Below are 26,609 nucleotides of genomic sequence, written 5' to 3'. Positions count from 1 at the left end.
AATGCTGAGATGCCCGAAAGAAATTATTTGAGAAGAGTGCTGGAAATAATAAAATCAAATAAGCTCTTTTTATCTGAAAGGGAGGTTAAAATGCTTGTTAGAGTGAATGAATATAAATCCGTTCACAACTGCTTCCCTTTCGAAGGAGAAATAAAGAAATATATGAAGCTCTGTTTGCATTTTACAGCATTTCCCAGAGGTGGAAGATTATTGAACAAATAGTGTTATTTACTGGGTCTAGCCTTGGGAGATGGCCACAAAGGATTCCTTTTAGAGCTTCTGATTGGTGGTTCCAAGAGAATAAGTCTTCAGAAGCATAGCATGCTAGTAGTTGCAGAGAAAGAATAATTCTTCTTCATTAGAACTTGTTTGAATGACTCGGGACGTGGTATGGTATAGCAAATCAAAGCATCATAAACCCAGTATGGAAGGGAAAGAATAATCATTATGTTTTGTCCTGGTGTGAAACAGCAGCACCTGCAGCTGGAAGGGGATTGATGTGTGTTCCCATCCTTCTGCACAGGGAAGTGGGGAATGATCCACCATCCCTCTGAGCTAATCTGTGATATTTATGATGCCATATAGAAGAGACCTTTTCTACAATGTAAAGTCATGTATTAGGTCATGTATATGCTTAACTGAGTATGGATTTCTTTCCAAGACTCAGCCATTTAAGTTTTCAACCAGCATTTGATCATCTTTATGTTGTAAATAATTAACCATAAAGTATTTGAGTTAAAAAATACAACTAAAATGGGAGCTTAGGACTCTGATAATTTTTCCCCTTCAGTGACGCAGTTTTATACGCTGGAAATTATTTATGATGATATGTCCAGTGAATTTCTCAGCCTGCACTGACATTCTTAAAATTACAGTGATATTCTCTTCAGGGAAAGAATAATTATATTTTCCCTGGACTAGAAATCTTTTCAACTTCCCTTGCTTTTTCTTTCATGGCAGTGCTGTAGCTGTTGACATGTGAGGAGTTGCCAGGAGGTGAATTGACATTAAAAATGTCAGAGGTCAGCCCACGTGCAGGAAAGAAAGAGGCTGTCAGGAAAGCAAGTTAACCTTTTTTATGGGAACCTGCTGATTGTGTCTTTGGTGAGAACAGCGTAGTCCTGTGGCTGCTCCATTCCTGCTTTGAGAACTGAAATAAAAAAGGACTTGAAAAGGCTATACATTTGGTGCCTAAAGGGAAGGGGTTTTCAATCTCAGTCCTACCCACAAAGAAAGATCATCTCCTAGTGATTTAGTAGTGTGTATCTTCTAATTTTGCCATAAATACCAGTTTTTCATTCTTTTCTTTTTTTAAACTGGGGAATGGAATTCCTTTACAAAAGATTAACTTCAGTTCCTGAACTAATTTCAGAATTATGACCATGATAAGCTTTTCTTTTTTTAAAGTGGCTTACATCAGGTCTTACTTTAAATAGAAATGGCTCATTCATGGCATTAGCAGATGTATTTATAAAAAGAGTCATGTTTCTCATTTTTTAATGGAAATTAGTCTGGAGAGTTTATCTTGGGAGAGTTCTACTTTAAAAAGAACTTCCAAGAAAGAAATCACTGGTGGCGAGGTGAGGGTTCGCAGATTTCAGTGTAAGGGCAGACTGTTACATCAGTGAAAAATTACCTTGAAAAGGCAGCATTTTAGAAAACAGAAGGTTCTGTCTGCAGCCCTTCCTCAGTCGCTGGGAGCCCATCCTTGCAGTCTGTGTTTTCCTGCTCTGCTCACCAGCTCAGTTTAGGTGTATCCAAAAATGCCCTTCCTGTGAGAAACCTTCATGGAAGCATTGCTTCCACTGGGAGTGTAGAAGTGCAGTTGGAGCAAGGGCTGGAGCAGGAGGGTGTATCTGGCTATCACTTTCATAGTAAAATATTGGGAGAGAAAATACCAGCAGCCTTAAAACTTTTGGGGTTTTTTGTTCGGGAATATTTATGCACAGTTATTTGAAAGTACGCAGTGAGGTTTCAGATATTTTCTTGGTCTCTTTCGTCAGGCCAGTGCTTGCAGAATACTTTTGTAGAAGGGATGAACTACTTACTCTATGAAACTTAGACCTGCAGCCATAAGATTAAAGTCACAGCAATAGAGCTCAGCTGCTTCCTTAGTCTCTGACTTCTTTACGCTTCCATGAAAACAGGAAGCCCATTTTTAACATTGCATTTGTATTCCTCTTAAAAGTAAAGCTGTGGGCACTGTTTTTGCTGTATCCTACGAAGTAAATGCACATAAAGATGATGTCGGTGTTGCCCAACCCCAGGGTAGCATTGCCCATCTGCTGCTCACAAAGCTCATGGGACCTGTTCCAGCATTCTCCTCATTGACTGCATTGAGTTGACTTGAGCAGAAGGATGTCATTCAATGAGGGCAAGGGTGGAAAGGGCTGTGTGAATGTGATCCAGGGCTTGCTGCTCTCAGTAAGAGCAAAATGCAAATGAGATTTTTACTACCTAGGGCTGCACTGCCATCTAGTGATGCAAAGACTCGAGGTGTGCTCTTCATTTTGTCTCCCACAGATCAGCATCTTCATGACACACTTGTCTAATTACGGGAACGACCGCCTGGGCTTGTACACCTTTGTGAACCTGGCCAACTTCGTTCATACCTGGACAAACCTGAAACTGCAAACCCTTCCCCCGGTCCAGCTGGCTCACAAGTATTTTGAGCTGTTCCCTGAGCAGAAGGACCCCCTCTGGCAGGTGAAGGCTGAGCAAGAGATCAGAAAAAAATGTCTTGGTGGTTTTTTTTAAATTCTTTGTTTCAGCTTCTTGTAGAGAAAAGCAGTTATGTTTTTAAGTTGGTTCCATAAAAGAGCCAGCTTAAGCTTCAGGGTGTGATTGTGTTCCCTGTCGCTTGTAAAAGGCTGTGAAATTAATATGCATTAAGATGTGCAATTAAAATTATCTTTAATTAGGTTTTTTCCGACTTTACTTGCCTTTAAAAATATGGGGAAAGACAGGCAAGTGCATGTTGTGTTATTTTTCTTCTCCTTTTGGAACTAGCAGGAATAAAGCATTTGACAGGCAGATTTATATGCATCTTCTAGCAATTAAAGAAATGAGGTTTTCTCCAAGTGTGTAAAGAGAAGAGGGCATCCAAAAAGAGAAAAGAGCATTAAGACCATGGATACCCTAATTAGCCAAGTGGAAGCAGATGAGATAAATCAGAAAGTTCACAATTGGCTGAGAACTGCCTGAGGACGAAGTTTGCCAAGAAGCTGTAGGTACCTGAATGATATTAACCCAAATAAAATCTTTTTAAGGTGGCTTGGTAGAGATACTCTAAGAAGCAGACTTTACTAAATCAAACATAAAAATGTCTTTAAGTTTGCTTACTCAAATGTTTTCCAGCCTTGGATATTGAATTGCCGACTTAGAGTCTGAGATTGCAAATTTGTACTTCAATATGTGTCTTGAAATTCATGCTGGTTTTTAATAAAACATTGAACTAGAGGGAAAAATGTCAAGGATTTTGCGTAATACTAAGAATTATTTTAAAAATGGAAATTAGCCTGGAGCCACATTACTTGAAAAATTATAATTACTTAGAAAAGACACTTGTAAAATACAGGGACTAAGATATACTGTATGTGGTGTATTTGTGGTGTATTATGTTTTGTATAATTAATGTGATTTTGAAGACAGGTATATATTTTTAAGCCTAAAAGGGGTACATGGAGATAATTCCCTTCATCTCAGTGCAGTATTGCCAGACAACAGTGTCAAAAACTGTCTGTGAGTAGCATTTCCAGAACAAATTTAAACTGATTCAATTGTAAAGCAGCAAAGCCTCCAAAGGTTAATATTAGGTACTGGTTTGAATTGGAGGATCAGAATATGAATTTGTGAATAGAAAGCCTTAAATCATAATTAATTTACTCCTTTAGTTTAAAAAATGCAGCATATATAGTGTGGTAGCTGTTACAGGAATGGGGCAACTATATATGTGTACAATCCTTCTCCTTAAAATAAATTGCAAATACTTAAGACACTCAGGTTCTGACCTGGTTATGTTGGAAATACAATTCTGAATCACTGGAATAGTTCTGGAATGCACAACTTAGTTTTCAGTCATAAAGAAAAACAATAACTTCAGGTAAGAGTATTTGTACATGGGTGAAAAATAGGTAATTTATATAGAAGGGTAGCTTAAGAACCTTATCAAATGTGATTGCCAAGGAACTTCTGAGTTTTCCTTTCTATTTTAGAACCCCTGTGATGACAAACGGCACAGAGATATCTGGTCTAAGGAAAAAACCTGTGATCGGTTGCCAAAATTCTTGGTTGTAGGACCCCAGAAAACTGGTGAGATTTTCTTGTATTCCAACAAGATAGGCTGTGTGTAAGTTCAAATAAGTAAAACAGTTAATCAGTGTTGACTCAGGCTGCTGTGTAGAGATCCTGATCATCTGACAGCATTTTTTTAATTTCAGCAAATATAGCTTAGTAATGTGACTTACAACAGCAGTCAGTACACATTGAAAATGCAGGGTTCAGGTGTGTTTTTAGCAGCTTTACATCGAAATAAGTAAATTTTGATAAAGAGATGAACTAGATAGACAAGCTCTTGTCAAAGTGCAAAAAGGAAAGGACAGGACAGAGACATCTTTCGAATAGATTGGATTCTGAATTGCAAGTTCTTGTCTTGCCTGTGTCTCGTTTATAGAATCTTGTTATTTCTTGGCCTTTTTTTCAAGCCAGAAAGTTCCTAATGGACTGTTCTAATTACAAGATTGCAGTAGTATATAAATTGACTTAATGGTTATTTTTCTTCTCCGTAATCAGAAAATTGCATGTAAGCTTCCTTTCATCTTCACCAATCCCCAATAGCTACTGAATGCAAGATTTTTAAATATTTTTGTGACAGTCTCGTATACACAAATCATTATTTTTAAAACACAGCTATTTTAAGTAGGAAAAACAGATTTCAACACTGGCACTCCAGTGTCTGTGTTAACTATTTACAGTTCTTTAATTGTCCTAATTCTAAAAGCTCAGAAAGTGCAGGATCTTAGGTGGCATAAATCAACATCTCCTCAGTGAAATGAAATGGAATAAAGCTGATTTAGTCCCATCTGTGACTATGATCCCCCCAGAAATGTGTGTATGTGTATTTTTATTTTACATCTTGGACTTTTATCCCATTTGCAGGTACTACAGCCTTGTATTTGTTCCTGATCATGCATCCTTCAATCATTAGTAACTCCCCCAGCCCAAAAACCTTTGAGGAGGTACAGTTCTTTAATAGAAATAACTACCACAGGGGGATTGATTGGTAAGATGGGTTATTAGTATAAATATAAAAGTTTCTATATTGTGAACAATAGAAAAATGACATTACTGTTGGTAATGGTAACTGTGCCTATATAAAGTGAGATAAGAAATAACCTTCAGTGTCCTTCTGAAATGAGAAATAAATGCAAGTGAATAATGATCTTACTACAGAATATCTTAAATGCACTAACTTTTGTGAGGCTGTCTTGTAAATATCCAGGTATTAATCTGTGCAGAACAGTAACAAAATGTGTATTTCTCGTTACACATGCCTTTGAAGGTGGGACAGTAATGGTTGTTAGTAGTATATATGGACACAAAAGTTATGTTCCTGCTGGAAATCTTATTTCTTAAGAGAAAAATATACTATCAGGGAGAGGCATTTTTTCCTTTAAATAGCGTATGGCAATAGTAATAATGTTAAATGGGGGGCAGGGAAAGCCTCTCAAAGTGTTCTTTGAAGATTGGGTAATTAGGAGAACGTGTCTCTGTGGGTCAGTAGGCGGTGCTGAGACAGAGCCTGGGTCCCTGCTGCCATGTTCACTGTGGCTCCCTGGGAGTCACCAGGCACAGCTGCCCTTGAAGGTCACTCCTCATTCCTCTGCTTCCACAAAGTGCTGCGCTGTAAAGCACTGCAGCGTGAAAGCTGGTGACATGCTGTGGTGGCTGGGGAGCACCAGTGAAGAATTATTGATTTCTTGTCTTGTTTCTTTATTTTGCCCCCAGTTTAAGGGAAAATACTTTTATTGCCTTTGACTTTGTATTCATCCATAAAATTAACAGGGTGAACGCTGTTCTGTGGTCTCAGTGCAGACACATCAGATCCAATTTGTTTGTACGTCACTCGTTTTCCCAGAGTTGGAATTGCTGCAGCACATTCCCGCTGGGAAGGGTGGTGAGTCAGCCAGTTGTGCCAATGGAGAGGTGCTGGATAAATGACTGGGAGTGGGAAATTGCTGCTGAAGCGTTTGCAGTCAGTGAGGAGGACGTGCAGGCGAGGCAGAGCAGCTCCACGCTGATGGAGCAGCCTAAGTACAGCAAGCCCATTCTTCCACAAAATCAGTGTTCTCAGGTTGCTGGAAAACTACTGTGCTGCGTCTCTCTTTCCTCCTGCCTTATCCCCTTCCCTAAGGTGCAGGTACAATTTGGCTGCCACACATGTCAAATTACCTTCATCTTAATGTGGCACTGGTGCATAAAGCTCACACTGGTCAGCCTGTCTAGACCAGGCACATCCCTTTGACAGGTTCTCACTACAGCACCAACTATGTGCCCCACTATCCCTGCCAGGTTCCCACAGTTAAGTCTTGGATCCTCTGAACTCCCTGTTTGTGTAGTTGCCTCATTCTTAAAGTTCTGTCTGCCAGATGGATCTCTCAGACCACCTAGTCTGATAGTGTATTTCAATGCTGGCTTCCCACTTTGTAATTAGATACAAGGGGCTCTCCTTATTAGTCCATTAATTGGCTGGGATTCCTGCAAGAATAACAAATAACAATCAGTTCGATTTCGTTTACAGTTGTGGAGACAGGGCTTTGTCCCTGAGCTGACGCTCACTTAGTCTTTGTCCAAGCTTAGATTTAGAGCAAGGCCAAGTACAGAAACAGAATAGGGTTCTTTTAGCCCTCAGAACCTCAGTATTGCTGTTTTGAAAGTGGTATAGATGTAAATTATAGTCTTCCAATAGACATGGCAGAATAGTGAGATGAGAACATATCCTGCTGCTATTGAAGTGGAGAAGTCTAAATAGACCAGTCCTGCATTTCTTTATGTAAGCTTTGTTACAGGTTTCTTGGACGAGTTTCTTTAAAGCCTTCTCAGCTTTGCCCTTACTGAATTTAATAATTGTCTCATGAATGAGGGACCAAGCGAGACTTCTGCAGTCCATGTCCAGCAGAAATGCTGACCCTAAACTTTGGAACCTCTTGATACCACACCTAGTCCAATCTCTTTCCAGTTTTCACTGATAGCACATCAATGCCCACTTTTTTTGAATCTTCTGTGTTACCTAAAGAATCAATTCACTTTTTTTGTCCAAAATCAGTGTAGTGCCACGTTTGGTGTTAAAGGCTTATAGTCTTCATTGCCTTGTATTTATCATTCTACTTCCAGGACTTCAGTACAACAGCATAATAACTTCACACGTGATCTAGAGCAGATTTGCCCCTAGTGCCTGTTGCCTCTCCCCAGGCTGGCCTTCTCCTTTCCTGGTAAAGCATTCTGAGGCCACACAGTCAGGCTGAGTCATTAGGTTCTAATAATTTTTTGAGTAAAAATGGGTACAGCTTCGTCTTTCTCATCAAATCAGCCCTAATACTTCTGGGAAATAAAAGTCCATTGACTTCAATGGTTACAATTTCAAAGCCAACAAGAGCATGTCATTTGATTTAGAAGTAGCTCACTTGTATGAATAGAACAAAGTCCAAGCACTGGAAGAAATCTCAGTCCTTAATCATGGTCTTCAGAAGAGGCTGTTTTAAATAACATTTATTTTCTCAATACAGGTTAACTGAAAAGTCAGGAGGGACAAAATTTCCCATTTATTGTTTTTCCCAGCAATAAGAAGTGGTCTGAGGGCCAGGGATAAAGAAGTCCTTGTATGACAAAGCAATTGCAGGAATTTAACTATGACTTCATAATGGATGAGGAAAGCTCACAAAAAACCCTAAAACAGCTACAACTCAATTTTCCCCAAAAATGTGACTCTCAGAAAAATAAGAGAATTCTGTCACTGCTTTGAAACCTTTTACCTGATGAAGCTGTGTGGGATTGTTTCAGTGCCTCTTCCCCTCATAAACAGCCTCTTTTCAGTGAAAGCAATTCTGATACTAAGTAGCTTTTTCTTAGAGCATTGCACTTCAATTGATGTCAGCAGAAGGCCAGATTTGGAAAACCCAATTTCTGTTCTGCCTGAAAAGTGAGAACTTGCTAATTTTAAGATACACAAATACTGTAACATTTTTATCCAGTTAAAAAAAATAGCTGCAATGTCTAGTTACATGTAGTGAGAGGCAAGCTAGTACCAAGTAAAATATGATTAAAAATGCAATGTAAAATTTGGTTTGCCTTTTGGCTTTTATTTTAAGTGAGTATTCTAGAATAAAATATGCTTAACAGATTTATCAGCCTTTGTGGGATTTTTAAGTAGTTCTGAGAATGATGTTGCTTTCCCAGGTACATGGATTTCTTTCCCACACCTTCTAATGTCACCACTGACTTCCTCTTTGAGAAAAGTGCCAACTATTTCCATTCTGAGGAAGCTCCCAAAAGAGCTGCTTCCCTCATCCCCAAGGCCAAGATCATCACCATCCTCATCGACCCGTCCGACCGCGCCTATTCCTGGTACCAGGTATGCACTTGGGAGAACATGGGCAGGCACCAGTCCAGGTTTCCACCTTGAATCCTCTCTGTATATCCTCTCAGGGTCTATCTGTATAAAAGGGTCGCATAGCACCAGCTTTTGTTCATCAGTCAGTGACCATATGTGATCGCCCTTGGGCTGAGATATCTGTTGTTTAAACCTGAAAATATTTTAAGGGTTAAAATAACAGAAACCACTTTTTCAAGTTTACCTGTAATGTAAAAGACAGTTACTTAGTCAATTGATTTACATAATCAGCACATACAGAAATTAGTATATAGACACAGTTATCTAGTTCATGCTCAAAATACAAGGTAGGTTAAGAAATTTTTGTCAGTAGGAGCAACCAGTTTGCCTTGTTCTCCCAGCTTTTGTAGTCTGTAAAGTTCCAGCAGTGTCACTTCTTTTACAGCATCAGCGATCCCATGAAGACCCCGCAGCTCTGAAATTCAGCTTCTATCAGGTGATCACAGCTGGCCCTCGAGCCCCCTCTGAGCTCAGAGCTCTCCAGAAGAGATGCTTGGCCCCTGGATGGTATGCTACCCACATTGAAAGATGGCTCACTTACTTCCCACCTTACCAGGTGAATAAGACTCTTGACATCCTCATCATATATATACACTGTCCTAAAAGTTTACGTTTGTAAAACTCTTGCCTACTGAGTGCTGATCTCGGGGATATCCTACAAATCATTAATCTCCTTCTGGCCCCGTGTTAAGATCAAGCCTCAAAAGATGCACATCCTAAGCCCTGAACATCATGTGATAACACCAGACCAGCCAGACAAAATCACATGATCAGTATCTCCTTGGGAGATTTATTTCTGGAACGGAATTTCGTGACATTGGCAGCGTGTCTGGCACCGCTCCGCACCCAACAGTTAGAGGGAGGTTGGCTGCAATCCCAACCTTCTGTTTATCCAGGACTCCTGTAGCTGAGACAAGTTGGCTGGAGTCCGCACCTTCTGTTTTCCCAGAGTGTGTCAAGAAAGGTCTGATGCATCTAGCTGGTGGTATTCTCCACATACTCTCTTTTCAGCCAGCCTTGCATCTCTCTTCATGAGACACACAATGCTGTAATATCCTGACTCTCGTATGAAATTCTCCTCGTTATGTTTTCATTTGCTTTTCTCCACAAGTTACCCGTGAACACTGAATAATATGCATTCTCATGCAGATTTTTGTCAGATTTTATGTCCCACAGTGATAGTGACGAACCAGCCCTGGTAGCCTTACCTTTTATCTAGAAAAGTAGTAGCCGTTAGTAAGGTTTTTTTCTTGGCTGGACCAATCTCTCTCCATTTCCTGCCAGTATTTCTTATCTTTCTAGATCCTTCACTGCCATTTCTCTGTTGTCACAACAGCTTCCAATGCAATATAATTTCAAATTTAATTAAGATGCTATTTACTCTGCTCCCAGGTCATTAATGATGATGACAATTAAGACTGGGCCCATTATTGTTTCCTGGGGCAGTACTCTCTATATAATGAAGGAGTTTGACAGAGGTGGAAGTTTCAGTTGCAAGCCTGAAATAATGAATTCCAAATTAAACTGCCATTTATTTTCTCTGTTGTAGTTGCTAATTATTGATGGACAGCAGCTGAGAACTGACCCATCTACCGTAATGGATGAAGTACAGAAGTTTCTGGGAGTCTCTCCTCATTATAATTACTCTGAAGCCCTAACGTGAGTTAATTAGTTCATCATTTTCACATGTTTCTACATTCCTAAAATACCAGCTAGTCTGTAAGTCAGCTCCCTGTAGAATAAAGCCCCTCACAGTTCTTTGAGCTGTCAGTAGGGTGAATTGTTCAGAACACAATTTGAGGTTCAATTTTCCATCAATCATTCACTGAGCCACTTGGCTGTTACAGAAGTAGAGCCCTGACAGACAAAGTGCTGTTTTGTGAGAATTGCATATGAATTTTGAATGGATCAAAAGGAATTTACTTCCGTGAGTGGAACATGGAATGTTGATATGCATAAATAGAAAGCAAATAGAATTAATTTCTCTTTTTTTTAGCATTAGCTGAAAAACAGATTCAGTTATCAGTCAGGAATGTAACATCCACTCCTTTGGATTCCAACTCCTAGATTTGGTTACACACAAATTTTACACCACACAATGTTTGTTTCAGATTCGATTCACATAAAGGATTCTGGTGTCAGCTCTTGGAAGAAGGAAAAACCAAGTGTCTTGGAAAGAGCAAAGGCAGAAAATATCCTCCTATGGATTCTGAGGTAAACCATTATGCTCATTGACATTGTATGGGAATTCAGTTGGCACATATGGGACATGACAGAGGCAAAATCATGAGGACAAAATCAGAGAGGACAAAATTAAGGAGGTGTTAATTATTTGGGTGCCTTTCCCTACAAAGGAGATGTTTAAGATAGCCGTGGAGTGCATAGACTTTCAGTTCTTTATTTCAAATGTGAAGACTAAGTCATTTAAAAAGTAACAGCACAAAAAACCCCCACAAATTCTAAAACTTGGTGCCCCTTAGAAAACTAAACTTGCTGCTCCTGAAGCCCTGTCCCCTTTACCTTATGGACTTCAGCAGCAGAGGTTCCACAGTACAGGTTTTCTTCTCATGATCAGATGGGTATGTTTGTGTGGCCCCTTGTCTTTAAGACTAGTTAGACTGTGACAAGTAATGCAGACACTCCTATAATCCAGTTTTAAGAGAGGTTAGATTCTGTTTCTATGAATGTTATAAGTACCTTCCTCAGACAAATGCCCAAATGAGGAAATTTCCATCAGATCAAATGCTGCAGCCTGTACCCAAGGGCAATTCAGTCTCCTATTCTAGCTGTAACTTTTATGTTGATTCTGTCTTGTATTGCCATTTCATTTAGCCTGACTAAAATGCAAATAAAAACTTACAGTTTGAATAGCAGTAAGAATTAATGTACCAGGTAAGCTGGGATTTTTTTCTCACAGTACTTATAAATAACTTCACATCAGTAGAGTCATACTGATACAAAATCATTAGGTGAGAAGGATTTTGGTCAGAGATAAGACTATGTTTGTGTAAACTCTTGTCTTTTTCAACTCTAAATACTTCCGGAAATGGGGGTTGCTAACTGATACATGTCAACATACAAAGATATTTTAGAAGCTGTTATTTCAATCACATTGCAATAAAAGTATCTGCATCACCTTCAGTGTGATTCTAAATTTACAAGACTATCTAAGAGTAGAATCAAATTTTGCTTTGACTTTGGTGTTCGTTTTGGACAACCTTTGTTTCCCTTGAAATTACCTCTTAAGAGTTCAGCTCCTTGCATGGTAGGTAGCGTAAAACAATATAGATTGCATAAGAGGAAGTCAAGTTTTCACACAGGTCAAACCAACTTTGAAACCTTGAATTCACAGCAACTGCAGTAGAGCATTTCATTAAATAAAACCTCCTCCTTTTGTATCCATCAGTGCAGGGCCTTTCTGTCAAGCTACTACAGAGATCACAATGTGGAACTGTCAAAACTCCTCCACAAACTGGGACAACCCCTGCCATCGTGGCTGCGACAGGAGCTACAGAAAGTGAGATAGCAGTGGAAGAGAGCTTTTTGAAATCTCCCTTCCACATTTCAGTCATCATACCTGAACTTTCCAGCAGCTACCAGAAGGGTCTTGTAAGATATACCTCTTCAAAAAAGTGTAAAGGATAGAAGTTATTTCCATATGCTGGCATGTGGATTGTAAAAATACATGTGTTTCTTAGAGCTCTGGTGGGCCAAATCTTTCTCATTAACATTTCTGGGCCTGTGGACTTGTGGACTACTGTGCACATATGTGGAAGTTATTTACAACTGGTATAAGCGTCAGAGATACACGACCTGTCCAATTTCACGGTAAATATTCACATTTTTATATATCAGTTTTAAAGTATTGTGTCTCATGTAGGTTTTGTAGCCCTTTGTTGGACCACTGACAGTTTTTCTTAGGATTTGATTATTGTGTTGCATAGGATAAGATAACTTAATGTAGCACAAAATGCCCAGAGTACTTCTGCCTTTGGAATCAGCTTGCTAATGCCCAAAACGTGTGAAAACCCAGGGGAGCAGTACAGTTACCATGTGTCATTTAGCTGTGAGTGGCAACAAATGCACCCAGCAGCATATGGAATCCACAGGTGTAGAAAGAAAACCACAAACAAGTAAAACAGAACTTATGATTATATCCTGTAACAACAAACCCTTGGAGTGTGGGAAGGGCCTTTGTCTGTAATTAATATGTCTGGTTTTGTACCGACTGAGATGTGAATTATCTGAGCAGAAATTTAACTGGATGTGTGAAGCACACGAGTTGCAGTATTAGACTTCAACAACCGTGACCCAAACTGGAGCAGGGCAAGGAAGATGATTTCACTCCTGTCAGCAGCCAGATCTGGACACATCACTGTGGGCTTACATTTCTGAGTCAGGAGTGACTCCACTGAAATAAATGAAAAACTCATAAAAAGCAGAAAAAGATCCTTACTTTTATTGCCTTAATTTGCACCACTGTTTTTTGCTTAATTTATTTGCTTTTAACCTATGGTTTTCCCCCCACAGCCTCATCAAAATTGTAGCATCTTTCTGCAACCTTCAGATTACGTCAACAGCAAAAATTACCAGATTTCCAGATGAAAATACCAGTTCTGTTTCCAGATATGTTAAACATATTTGGTATTAAATATTAGGAATAAGCTTTCGAGGGGGGAAAAAAATAAACACAGCGTGTAATCATGGTAGAAAATTACACTCGAATCATGGGAAAACACAAATATCCGCCCTTGCAGGCAGATTATTTATGTGATAGTTCTCAACAATACATCTCTCAATGCATCAGATTAGATGGGAGATAAAGTCTAATCAATAATGCTTAGAAGTTGAGGAAGTTCATTGGAAACTTCAGCTAAATGTGGCCTTAAAGCTCCTCACTGAACTTTGGCTCTGAGTGTTTCTAAAGGTATGAAGGGTTAGCGAAAAGAGAACTACAGTACTAAATGCAAGGCTTTATACAGTAGCTCTGTAATGTTTTCATCATTTGTTTCAGGGTGAATACTTAAAATCATGCATCAAATGGTGGAACAACTTCCTATTGTCTCAGTGCTGTTTTACGACATTTATGTAATCATACAATTTAACTTTCAAGGTAATGAAATGGAAACCAGTCTGCTATTTCCTAAACAGAAAACAGATGTTGAGATCCTTACTGTACCTCTAACTGGTAATGTTTATTATTTATTGATTTTGTCTGTGTAATGCGTGGTTTTGATAGGCCTGTAAAGAAAAAAATCTAGACAAATTTGCTGTATATAACAATATTCTTTACGCAGCACATTTTTGCTAAGAGAATATGCATGATTAAGGATGAGGACCTACTAGAGTAGACATTTTTTAAGATGAACATCTCTATTGTTTATTAGAATGAGAATTTCATTTCACTTTAAATATTCAGTCATATGGATTTGTCTCAAAAGCTGACTTGTCTTAAAGTACTTATTTGAGAAAAGAAACACTGGATTCTGAACACCTGTAAAAGCAAGTACTCTGCATGCTATGGACAGCTCGTGCATCCTGCAAGCATCCATATAGGTTTGTTACAGCTAAATTGAATAACTGGAGAGAATGCCTGGGGTTTTCATCCTGTCATGATTGATTTCACTCGATACAACCTGGTGTAACATCAGTCAAACATTTTAAAAATGCAGGGATTGCACAAAGCTCCTGTTGCGCAGGGCTGCCTCAGTTACTCCATGTTCTTGGGTGTAACAGCATTATAAAATAGAGGAAAATGGAAAAAACCTTGGGCACTATCAAGTGCCTAATGTTTTCAGGGTGAGAACACAGATTGAGTGCCTCTTACATGCAGGAGGAATGGCCTTCAGCCACATTCCTAGTTCATTCTTTGTTTTAAAGAATTCCCTCTCTGTCTTCTTGCCCTGGGAAAGCAAGGCCCTGAATGAGTGGGCAGTCAGCGACAGAGTGGTGACATTGGTCACATTGTCCCCTGGGGAATTTTACAGCCCATCTGTGGTCACCATGAGGCACTGGGACAATAAATCCTCCACACGTACGGCCTTGGGTGGATTATTACTTGTTTGTGAAAGGATGGTATGAAGCCATGGGGGTTTTATTCCAGAACTATTCTATTTAAATGTGTTCTTACATTTAACAGGAGCCTTTAAGAAGCACTTTTAACATGCAGCCAACTTGGTGGAGGAGGAGGAGGCTGAGCACACCATGCAGACAGCAGCTGGGTGTGTGTCAGGGGATGCACATAAGTACAGTTGAGTAACCAGGTCATACCACACGAGTTACCTGACAAAGTATAACCTCTTCCATTCACAGCTTACCTGCAGTGTTTGATTTCCAGAAACAGACTATCAGTGTTAGTACTCTTAAAAATCTGGATTTGTTACAAGGAATCTGTTTGCTAGTCCAAGTCAGATGTTTTATTGTGGCTGGTAACACAGCCATAGTTTCTGTTCCCCTGGTAGGTAACTGCACAAGCAATTTCTTTAACAACTGCTTGATTTTGTGAGTTTCATCTTCATTTTCATAAACATGATTCTGAAATTTGCTTTCTGCAGACATCAGTGCCATTAAAAAACAATGTGGTTCTGAGCAGATATTCACCATTTGGGGGTGTAAACACAGAGCCTGATCTGAAATCACCTAATTATTTGAGCTAACATTCCTGAGAATACTGTGACATTTTCCCAGTTCTACTTGTGCAGAAAGAATTAGTTTGAATGATTTGCAGACTATCTTGTACAGAATATCCTTTTTCATTGCTTAAAAATGTGAAACTTCCTCAGGAAGAAATTAAATAGATATTTCAATGTTTATAGATGTAATACTCTTGTCATTCACATTGAATGAAAATTGCTGGAAACATTTTTCTCAGAGTTTTTTTTTAATAAAAAATAGATATTATTCTGATAGTGGCATGGTATTTGAAGTGCAACAATAAACTCTGATAAGAAAATGTAGTGCTGTGTGGAAGTGACTTTCATGTTCACAGAAGTTGTCCTTTTCCAGGTTGGTTAGCAGCTATTGCAGCTTGACACTGAGCTACAACATAATCCAGCAGCACAGGAGCAGCATGAAATGTTTTCAGAAATGAAAAATACTGCTTACTCTTGCTGTGAGTGAATATTGCTGCTTTATGCAGCTGCTTGTTTTACTCCTTTTGCTTCCTGCTTACTTTTTATTTCTTGTGCCAGCACTTGCTAATGCGCTGGAGAAACATCTCCAGAGTTTGCTATTTTTAAGATAACAAGGAAAATTTATTCAAATCATTTGCCTTGGGGATTCAATAGTTGTGCCAATGCATCAGCCTACACAGACATGAGAAAAGCTTTCTTTGGAGAAACCTCTAAAGATGGTATCAATGTCCAAAGGAAAATTCACGTTTATCAACAAACAGAACAGAATATAAAAATGTATTTACCTAACTGGGCAAAAGCTGCTTAGAAGTGTGGGTAATAGGATATTAACAAAATATGGAATTCATTACAGAGAAATGATGCAATTTAAAATTATAGAGATGGGTATTATACAAGAAGTTTAGACTTCTTAATCTCTTAAAGAAACAGTAAAGTAATAATAGATAGTAAGAAAAGGGGAAAGATCTTTGCTACAAATAATACCTTCTTGCCCTCTGATTTATCCACTTTCACGTAATGTTTCTTTTCAGTTCTTCCAGTCCACAAATTCCTGGAGCTCAAAGGCAAAAGACTTTATGGTTTTTTTGTCTCTGTGGGCAATATGGATGTAGAAAGCACAACAGTCAGGGAAGGGCAAATCCCAGGGGTAGGAAGGTAACCAACAGCTGAAACCAAGGGCTAGGGAAACCTGAATGGGGGAGGAATTCAGACGAAGTAAGAGTGATCATCTAAAAAACGTGCATTGAGCTTGACTCTTCCCTGGGCTGAGGACGGCTAATAATCGTTAAATAAGCTGCTGTGCTGTATATAGTAATGAGGGGAGATTGAGACTTGACATGAGGAAGCATTTCTTTATGAGATGGTGTTCAGACACTGTAACAGGCTCCCTGGAGAGGTGGTTGATGCTCCAGGCCTGACAGTGTTTAAAAATCATTTGGAAAATGCCTTTAACAACAGGCTTTAACTTCTGGTTGGCCCTGAGCTGGTTGGACATGTGGACTGATGATCCTTGTAGGTCCCTCCCAACTTGAATCTTCTGTTCTGTTCTATCCTGTTCTAACTAAAAATGAAGGTATGGACATTTGGCCAGCATGCAGTTGCTTACATGGACTGGAAAACGGAAATGACCTGTGTCCACCTAGAGGGATGACTTCATTTTTCTAGCACGTCTTTCACGACCTCTGATTTTTATTTTAGTCCATGGTTTTCAAATAACAAGCAGTATTGTTGCAGCATTTAAGGCCCATCTTATGATGGGACCAAGTATACACACACGCGTATCTACACAGAGAAAGCAGCATCGCTGTCTCGATCAGCTGAAGGTCTCTGCTTTGGAGAGTCCCTTAACCCGTTTGCCCCCGGGGCTGCTACTCGGTATCTTCGGGAAGGAGCGCGAACCAGAAAGGGAGGGATCAATCCCCTTTGCCGTCTGCGCGTTCCCCGTGTGGCCGAGCTCAGGGCGCGTGCGCGCCGTGGCCCCGCCCAGCGCCGGAAGCCCCGCCCCCCAGCCGGCGTCACGGCGGTGCCCAGTTCCCGCCGCCGGCGCGTGCGGGGTCGGCCGCGTGCGGAGGGGGTTCCGCGTGGGTGGGCGCGCGGCGCGGCCGTTGGCGCTGAGGGGGCGCGCGGCGGGCGCGGGAAGGGTGAGGGTGAGGGTGAAGTGGCGGTGGCGGTGCTCGCGGATCGGGCGCGTTCTCCTCCACAGCGGCAGAGGAGCGGAGCGGAATCAGACAGAAGGTAGGCTCCATGATGGCGTGGGCTCCGTAACAGGGAGGACAGCTGGGAGCCGGGCGCGGCGGCCCGGGGCCGGGGCCGGGTCACGGGCGCGGGCCCGCGCCCGCATGAGGGAGGGAGAGAGGAAGGGAAAATGGCGGCCGCCACGTGGCTGCGGAGGGGGGGAATAGGGATCCATGACTCCATGGGAGCTGCCGCCTGTGGCTGACTCCCTTCCTAGGCATGGAAGAGCAGGGCCTTGCTAATTGGCAAAACTTTTACCCTCTTGTGGGTATGAGTCGTTGACTGTGGCAAGTAACAAACCGAGTCTGCCATGAGGTTAGCCGTCTCGCCCTTTTTTGGGTGTCTTTTCGTTGATCGGTTTTTCAGGTGTCTCCCTTATTTCCCTCCCGTAATAAGCTATTATAGCCCAGTTTTTAAACTTCTTTTTTTTTATTATTATTTCTTTAGTTCCACAGGAGCGCAGAAGCTGAAAGTATGGAAATGTACTTCTTGAAGATACTCTTTCCAAAACCTATGTGACTGGCTGTGTGTTACCTAATAAGATCTTCAGAGGTGAGATTTGGGGCAGGAATAATGCAGATTCGATAATTTATGTTTAGCGATTACTGTGACTTGTCCTGTGAAATCAAAGTACCGACTTGGTGTTTCATTTTAATGCATATTTCATTGTTATGTGTTCTCGGGACAGAAGAGTATAAACAAGCATATTAGTGTGACTAGGAGGAGCTGAGCTTGGATGTAGAGGCATTAGAAAACATAATGCAGTATTCCTAGCATAAAAAGCACGTTGCCAGTACTTTGCATGCCAAACTAGAAGCATCTGAATGCACAGATTTCCCAGGGTTATCCTGTGCAAGGGGAATGTCTTTTTCGATAAGCATGTGAGTACCAAGAGAAATCTGCAGCTGCAGGACCGAGGGAGATCGGAAGTTGATACCAACAGCTTTGTTTCAGAGCAGTTTTACAACCCCTAGGAGAGCATCCTGCTGTTCAGTGATGATTGCTGTCTTATTTGCGTCTCCAGTAGCAATATTAAACTGCCTCAAACTTGTTTTTACAGGGGAAAAACCCTCTTGAGTTATGATGACAGAAGAAGATGGGGCTAAATTCCACATGTGAATTCTAGGAGTAGCTGTGACTAAATCTGTTAATTTTTGCTTAGGGTAGGGTGGATGTGTTTAATCGTCTGGAGTTGATGCCTTTTGGGAGCAGTAATATTTCTGGTTGTCAAGTAGAGCTAGCAAAAGCTAATTTCAGGCTAGGTCTTAACCTTGATTTTTCAACAAAGTTAAAATTTTTGAGCTTTAATGAGAGCTGCTACAGTCCATCTGATCTTGATGATGAGGGGCTGAAACCCAGCTTACCATGCCTAAAATTAGGCTTGACTGCTTCTATACGGGCAAATACAGTTAGGATCTCGTTTTGTGCTGCTCCACTCTTTGGGCTGTCACTAAGCCTTAAGCTATTACAGTAATGGTTTTGGTAGTTGAGTGGCTGTGCTGCACCTTCAGGGATGGCTCCTCTGCTCTCGAAGTGTGTTCAAAAGCTGTTGCAAGGAGTGTGCCTGTGCTGCAGAAGCTGCAGGTAAGTTTTTGAAGTCTGGAAAATGAATGTGGAAACTACAGCCGTAATTTTGGTGTCTGTGTGAATGTAAAGCATTCGAATGTATGAATCAGTCAATAAAGAGACACGACCTTGGCTGCATGTGTGACTTCTTTCTTGAAAGACTGCTGGTAACTAAAACTAGACCTGCACATGTTTGTCAGAATTACTTACACATGCCAAATCTGCTTGTTTTGGGGACACACCTTTTGGGCCTTAAGTGTGGCAGAATCTGTGGTGTCAGGTGGCTGATGTATTGTGTGGGAACCACTCCAGAAGTGGTATGGCTTGAATCAGAGGTAAGTGCTGCAGGGCAGAAACAGTGACTTACAATAGAGCTGATTTCTCAGTTGCTGTTGCTGAGGCATCCATATTTAAGAAAATTGATGGAGATCCAGTAGATGGTGAATCATTGTATACTCAGACAAGATACTTTACTTAAAAGTAAATGTACTGTCTTAGTGAATACTAGCCATGCTGGCACAATCTCTTCCAGAATATCTTTCAGATAATAACATTGCAAATAGTTGAAAACAGAAACATTAAGGGGAAAGGGAGGCTTTGAAAGGACTGGGAAACAAAATCTGTGAAGCCAGAACTGAGATGATCAGCACGCGGTGTTACTGCTGCCGAGTGTTTTATCCGCTGAGGTCAGGATTCCTGCTTGAAGTGAATGGAGCAGATCTATGGGGCTCTAATTACAGCATGGATTAGATCTGAGGGAATTACTTCTGGTAGTTGTGTTTGGTGGGGAGATTAGGGAGCTGTCATAGGAAATTTCAAATTTTTTTCTAAGCATATACATTTTCTGCCGTAGCGGAAGTACAGTTGAATTGAATGCGTGTTCTTGTGTGGTGCTGTAACGAGTGACAGCACACCTGTTTAATTGGTGGTGTGTCATTACTCTCTCTTAAACAGCCCTATCATGTGGCGTTCTTAATGCTCAAGATTCCAAGGTGGTAGCTGCCAAGCCTGATAGCCAACAATGTGGAGTGTGTACTGTGAGTTTCCTTTTCTCCAAGAAGATTGGACTTCTGTTGTAACCTCAGCGCTTCTAGAAAATAACACATCTGTTCTACAAGGGCAGTTACTTGCTTATCTTACATGGACAAATGCCAGGCAGACTGGTTCTTGTACTTTAGGAAGTTGTTCATGGTTGAGTAAGATATACATTAAGGAGACTTTGTGTGTCAGTTGCAGTGATGTTTCTTTATATTCTCTGGAAAGTGAATGAAAACTTGGGAAGTTTAGGAGGGCTGCGTGTACCTGTACATCTTCATGGTGCTGCAGAACCTGGAGAGATGACACATCTCTTCAGGATGGTCATCCCAAGTGTTTTCATGGTTTGTGCCACCACTAGCAGCACAGTTGTTAAAACAGGTTTAAAAGTGTAGGATAAACTTAGGACAACGTAACTGGTTTGAGTTGAGGCACTGGCAATTCTGTCATTCAGGAACAAACTTCCCTCTGAGAAAATAGCCCTAAGTTTATATGCTTTGAAGAAGATGCTTTCAAGAGCCCCCATTCTCAGGTAATACAGCTCATGTGAGGTTTACCCATCTGATGTTCTGCAGCAGTGCTTGTACATCCACAGCATTAATTAACGTACAGAAATTGTAGTCAGTGTGGCAGTTTTTATTGTATACGTGTATACCATCAGGCTCACTGAACAAAAATGGGAATGGCAGGAGATGCAGACAATTTCATTTTCTGTGAAAAACTGAAAAGGCATGCTCAGCATGGAAACAGTAGTGCAACATTTTAAAATCTAACAAAGCATTCTATTAAAAGAGCAAAACTAACAAAGTACTGTACTAAAGCTAAACGTTTACTACACTTAGTATGCTGCCTTAATTCCCTGCCCCCCCCCCCCAGTATTCTATTTTTGTGGTGCAACTATTTAAAAGATTATTATTTTGTCTGTATACAATGCATATATTGCACTATGTAGCCTACTTCACCACAAGTCTCTGGGTCTTTTACAGCAAAGCTCAGATGTTACAAGCAAATACATTTTGACAGACTGAGTTCCCCTGTAATTAAGGGCTATAGAGAAGTAAAAATGTAATGGTTTCAAAGTTCACTAGCACAGTGTTTAGCATTGATCTAACAGTAGGTGGTCACAGTACTGTGGTTTTTGATGTTTTTAAGTATTTCACACTATTTCACATAGTGTGGAATTACAGAGAACTAAAATATATTAAAGCACCTCATGTACTAGTTTAGCACCAGTTACAATTAGTCCTGACCCTTGAAAACGTAAATTTGAGGTCAGAGAGATTAAGGGCCAAATGTTCAATCACATGGGCTTCTGTAATATCATTGCCACTTCGTATGCAAGTGAGTTGTCTAGGATATTTGTTATAACACCAGAGAGACACACAACCATACAGAAATTAATGACTGCCCACTTACAGCATGAATGCAAGCATCCCGCTTTTTCACAAAACACCACACAACACAGTCATAGCCAGTTTGATGAATTGGAAACAGGGAAACAGTCACTGGTAGTCACAGTTCACACAGTCACTATGTGGCGACACTTATCTGCCACACTTGTCACACTGGAGTGTTTCATGGCCCACAGCTTTCCGTTCAGTTTTTATGAGCATGGTTGTTAGTGTGGTATGTAGAGCACACTTGGAGATGCTCAGCATGGCCTTTCACAGGGGCTGTAGAGGTAGTGCTGAGCCAGTTCCCAGGTGATTTACAGACTGATAACTTCAGTGATGCACTAAGGTGGTGATTACCTCCTGTGTTCTAGGTTCAGTGTGGTGGCCCTTTCTAGAAGGACAGTAAAATGGTTATCAGTGAATTTTTATAATAAGTTGTTAGGGACTTCATACCATGGAGAACATATTTGGAAAAGGAACTAAATGGAATCAAGATGTCAGTGCTTTAGAAATTACTGAAAACTAAGCTTTCCTGTGAGATCAGTCTGAACCAGTGTTGCAACTAAGCAGGAGAGAGTTGTCTAAATATTTTGTAGGAAACATGGTTTAAGACTTTATCGACCTTTTGAGACAAGTTTTGGCTCAACAACTCCACTGTATGTATAACTTTCTCTGGTAGGATTCACAGAGGTTCTTTGCACTACTTGAGGAAAGCCCAGCAGTGAGAGGATTGGGATGTTTGTTAGTCTGACACTGTACTGACAGCTAGTGGTAAATAGGAAAAGTGAATCCTCTCCAAAATGCTGTATGTACTCAAAATTATGAATTTCAGAAATACGACAAACGTTACTTATGTAGAGGAGAGAAAATAAGTGGTTGCTTTTGCAGCTGTGCAGGATGTTTGTGGGGGAACTGTCAGTGTACTGCCTGTTTTACTTGGGAATGTACTTTATGCACACTAACCTGTGAGGACATTTAGCAGACTACCTGGGGATCTGATTATTGACCAATGTTTTCCTTCCTGCATATATTCAGAATTACTTAGCAAGAATCAGTCTACTAATTGTCTCATTAGCTACTGAAACATGAGTCAGCTTTAGGGGACTGAGTGTAAAATCATAGTACTAATAGATTAAATAAACTAGACTGGAGATTAATTGAGATCGGTAATTAACTGTGGAGAAGCTTGGAGCATACATAGTTTGGAGCTGCAGTCTTGTGGGCAGTGAGTCTCAGCGAAGTGTCCTGCTATCCTGCTCCAGTATTAATTCTACCTATCACTTTTCCCCTTAGATACATGGTAACTTGTTCATGCAATATTTATACTTCTGGAACACGGAGGACAGTAATCCCTAACTGGAATGATTGTGTGTATACAGCTTGGATTTAATAAAAACACACGAATCAGGAAAATGTCTGTTTCCACCCACTGTGGGCCCCAGCTATGCACTGCTTGTGCTTTTCAAGTTGTCCTGCCTCAAAGTTTGGTTTTCATTACAGACATTCATAGTTTGGTCACACTTTTAATCCAGGGTACGAAAGATGATACTTTTGTGTAGACACCTGGGGAATCTTTGACCCCACAGCCGTAGCCCCAGGAGGTCACACCGTACACAACCCAGCTTTCCCCAGGGCGTTCACACATCAATGGTCCACCACTGTCTCCTTGACAGCTGTCAACACGCTTCTGTTCCTGCATGTTTCCAGCACAGAGCATTCTTCCTGTGAATCTCCTTTTGTAGCGCTCTTCGCACATCCTCTTGGGAAGTAAGGGGATGGCAGCCTGTTGTAATGTTCTTGAATAAGCCCGTCCTAGAAAGGAAATCCAAATTATTGTCTCATTACAATGGTTGGTCTTGGAAACATACATGTGATTTAATCAAATTTTTGTTCTCAGGCCTTCATACTGCTTTGTCATTACATAACATTACTGGAAGCAACACTACTGAAAAAATCCGTGCATTAAATATAATACTAAAATACTATAGGTACTGTAAATGTAAAATATAGATGCTTTAAAAAAAGTAGCTTTTCTGCATGTGTTCTCCACATCTTTCCAAAGCTGGAGTTCGGTTTATTCTGAGCAATTTGTGTCTTCTACGGAAGAATACTTTAATACCTCTATGTGGAAGCAATGTTTGGGAGTCTTGAGCAATTGAGAGTGAAGCAGTAGAAATACTTCATTTCTATGTCACCAGTTCAAATCTAGTGTAGCTCAGCTTGACAGGTGCTGCATCTTCTGGTGGCATCCAAGTAGAGCATCCAAATGGATCTTTCTACTTTTTTTCCTTGCTTGCACCTCTTTCCATTGGAAGCATGGAAAATGAAGGCCAGTGTTGGTCTGGCCTTTTTTTAAGTAAAATCTTATCACTTTGAAGCAATTATAATTCATATAGTAAGTGTGAAATGTCAGCTGAGGTACTGCAATGATGTAATTTCTTACCATAAATTGAAGCCAATTACTGCAGTTGTTAATGTTTCCTTAAATAGATGTCCTAAGTTAGCAGTATTTCAGTGAATTATGTAAAAAGGCTTGCCAGAGCTAGGCAATGAATTAACAACTGATTTTAGCAAAAACCCCACCCTACATGTCTCTGTCGTTTATTGTTGTACAGTGACCCCAACACCTGTGCACACAGATTAGTGCATGTAAAGAGGAGGAACGGACCTTGTCTCCTTGCCAGATTGAGTGAGTCACTGGAACAAAGGCTCAAGTGTGATTGCTGCCTTGCACTGTATTCAGCACCACGAAAACATAAAAGTAAAACATGATTTTTAATTTGTGAAACATTTGGAGGACAAAGATCTTTGAACAGGAAGAATCTTGTACTGACCGGAAAAAGCGAATAGAAGCCTGGAATGCAGATTGCATGGAGGCTTTAGTAAATTTTGGCAAGATTTTCTATTATTTAAATCAAAGCTGGTTGAAAAAGTCAGTGATAACAAGGAACACTAAAATGTTATTTTAAATTCTATTATGTGTATATTTTCCATTCATTTTTCTATTGTAGTAATTTAAATAACCTTTCTAAAATTAAATATTCATGGTCCTTACCTTTGAAACCTTAAATGTGTTAGAGCTGTTAGTTATGTACTGAGGCAGGGGGTGATAAGCTGCTCTGCAGGGTGTGCCTGGCAACAAATAAGCTTTTTATTCCTGCTTGTCAGTCTTAATGAGGCCATTTTAGTGACAGGGTCTGTGATTTAGAGTTACATGGTTAATCACTGCTTTCCAAACACAAACTATATTCAGTAAACAAAATGTTGTCATTCCTTGGATCAGGAGAGAAAATATTCCCCCATGTAAAAAGAATAAAATGCTTTCATTTTGAGCATTTTCTTATTTATTAATTTGAGGGGTTTTTTAAAGCAGCCTCAGATAACTAGATTGGTGCACAGAAATTATTTTACCTGTGTCCCCCCATCCAGTGATGAAACAGTTGGGAGCAGTTTTCTGTGGTCGCTCCCTCCTCAGTGGCAAGCAGGCAGGTAAGACGTGAGTGCTGAACCTTGCACACTGTTCCTCGGGCCCCTGCAGCCTCAGCAAGGCAATGTCATAGTCGCTGCTGTCAGGCCTGTACTCCTTGTGCATCACAATCTCCTGGACTCTGATTTCCTCCTCGTACTCCTCCGGCACCAGGGTGTGATAGTCTCCAACCCGCACCACGTAGTTGCGAGTGTTGTTGCCATACCTGAGATGGAGGTGAAAACAAATAGGGCTGGCTCAGGCTCACATCCTGAGCATGCAAACAGAGTTCATCAGTTTCTTTATTGTACACTTAACTAATGTTACCAAAAGATTTTTTTAAAGAGCCAAAATGCTTTATCAAATGTTTACACTGACACTTCAGTGTGTCCTAAAGAATATAAAAACCTTCTCCCGAGGTTTCAGGTTGTGCTATGTTCCTTTTTGTATATTTTCACAGGCAAGTTTCTTATGGCCGTCTGCCATGACTGGCACTTAGTTGAGATGTACAAGGTGTGCGTTATAAATTTATTTAGTAAGGGTAACACAAACTGCCAGTAATTGCAATGACAGTCTGAGTACTGACATCATTGCAGTGCTCAAGTAATTACTAGAATGAAAACAGTGTTCAAGCCTGCTTTGTAGGTTGGTTGAGAAATTCTAGAGGCTTAGGTAACTTAATAAAAACCTCTTACATCAACTGAAGTTATAGCAAGGACAACAAAGTGTATGTACATCACAAGCACCTATTGTCAAACTGACAGGAGGCCTGCACGTCTTAGGCTTGTTTTGCATCTGATATAATCCCAATTTCTTTCACATCATGGACTAAGTGGTAAATACTTTAGAGATCATTACTGTGGCTGAAATAACAATTTTCTGTGCATGCCTTTGAAGATTTTTGTATCACAGGACACACAGCCCTTCCTGGGCAAAATGCAAAACAAGAGAATACTGTTGGGTACATACATTTATTTTAAAATCTGGCTAAGCTAACAGAAATATTTTTCCTTTTATTTCTCCCTTTTCCCTAATAGCCTTCAACAAGAAATTTCTAATATGCTTGCAGAAAATACCCCACAGTGTCCCATCACCTTTTAACCTATGCCTGTTCTTTTTATACCATCCAGCAATGTTCTGGTCTCTAAAGCTTGCTTGAGGAGCAGCAGACAAAGCAGGAATGTTAGCATTTTCAGCACAATATACAGCTGTACCACTGAATATTTCTGCTAGTTGTAGGTTGCATTCCTGGTTGCCTGTAAAGCTTTCTTGGTCTAATTCTGCAGATCTCCTTCAGGTCTTCCATGAGCAAAATTGCACTTCTAGGCTTTAAGGAGAGAGAGCTGCAGGCTGTGATCAAACATCTGTTCATCTCAAGATGACCTTCTGTATGGGATAAATGAAGGGGTTTTTCCTATGCCTCATATTTCTAAGTATCCAAAGTTTTTTTTTATTTTATAGACCTTCCAATTTCCCTATAGCTGTCAGAATAACTCAGGACAAAACTTCCTAATAAGATGGGTGGGTTATAAAACAAAAAATAGCTTCAAACATTTTATCTTAAATTATGTATCTGCAAAAGTATAGGAATGAGTAATTCCACTGTAGTACTG

General features: G+C 40.3%; 2 protein-coding genes and 1 non-coding gene across 5 annotated transcripts in view; 2 read left to right on the top strand and 1 right to left on the bottom strand.

Annotated features, from left to right (window-relative positions):
- LOC116444705 (bifunctional heparan sulfate N-deacetylase/N-sulfotransferase 3) overlaps positions 1 to 15,624 on the top strand; it is a 106,950-nt gene extending 91,326 nt beyond the window's left edge. For both annotated transcript variants that reach the window (XM_032110375.1, XM_032110374.1), the window contains exons 7-14: positions 2,524 to 2,706; positions 4,215 to 4,311; positions 5,158 to 5,281; positions 8,455 to 8,629; positions 9,054 to 9,224; positions 10,218 to 10,327; positions 10,780 to 10,882; positions 12,075 to 15,624. In XM_032110375.1, coding sequence (XP_031966266.1) covers positions 2,524 to 2,706; positions 4,215 to 4,311; positions 5,158 to 5,281; positions 8,455 to 8,629; positions 9,054 to 9,224; positions 10,218 to 10,327; positions 10,780 to 10,882; positions 12,075 to 12,194 — 1,083 coding nt within the window. In that variant the 3' untranslated portion in view covers positions 12,195 to 15,624. The remainder of the gene's footprint in view (positions 1 to 2,523; positions 2,707 to 4,214; positions 4,312 to 5,157; positions 5,282 to 8,454; positions 8,630 to 9,053; positions 9,225 to 10,217; positions 10,328 to 10,779; positions 10,883 to 12,074) is intronic.
- A 2,080-nt stretch (positions 15,625 to 17,704) lies between these two features.
- Positions 17,705 to 17,835, top strand: LOC116444877. The gene has a single exon (XR_004240565.1). It is a non-coding gene; the product is annotated as a small nucleolar RNA SNORA24 (small nucleolar RNA).
- Positions 17,836 to 20,751: 2,916 nt separating this feature from the next.
- Positions 20,752 to 26,609, bottom strand: part of PRSS12 (serine protease 12) — a 33,587-nt gene continuing 27,729 nt past the window's right edge. For both annotated transcript variants that reach the window (XM_032110376.1, XM_032110377.1), the window contains exons 12-13: positions 24,942 to 25,222; positions 20,752 to 23,342 (exon numbers count right to left, since the gene is read on the bottom strand). In XM_032110376.1, coding sequence (XP_031966267.1) covers positions 23,035 to 23,342; positions 24,942 to 25,222 — 589 coding nt within the window. In that variant the 3' untranslated portion in view covers positions 20,752 to 23,034. The remainder of the gene's footprint in view (positions 23,343 to 24,941; positions 25,223 to 26,609) is intronic.

This window comes from Corvus moneduloides, chromosome 5 (genome assembly GCF_009650955.1).
Source record: "Corvus moneduloides isolate bCorMon1 chromosome 5, bCorMon1.pri, whole genome shotgun sequence".
Taxonomy (NCBI): Eukaryota; Metazoa; Chordata; class Aves; order Passeriformes; family Corvidae; genus Corvus; species Corvus moneduloides.
Note: the sequence above shows the minus strand (reverse complement) of the source record. Positions and strands in the feature narration are given on the sequence as shown.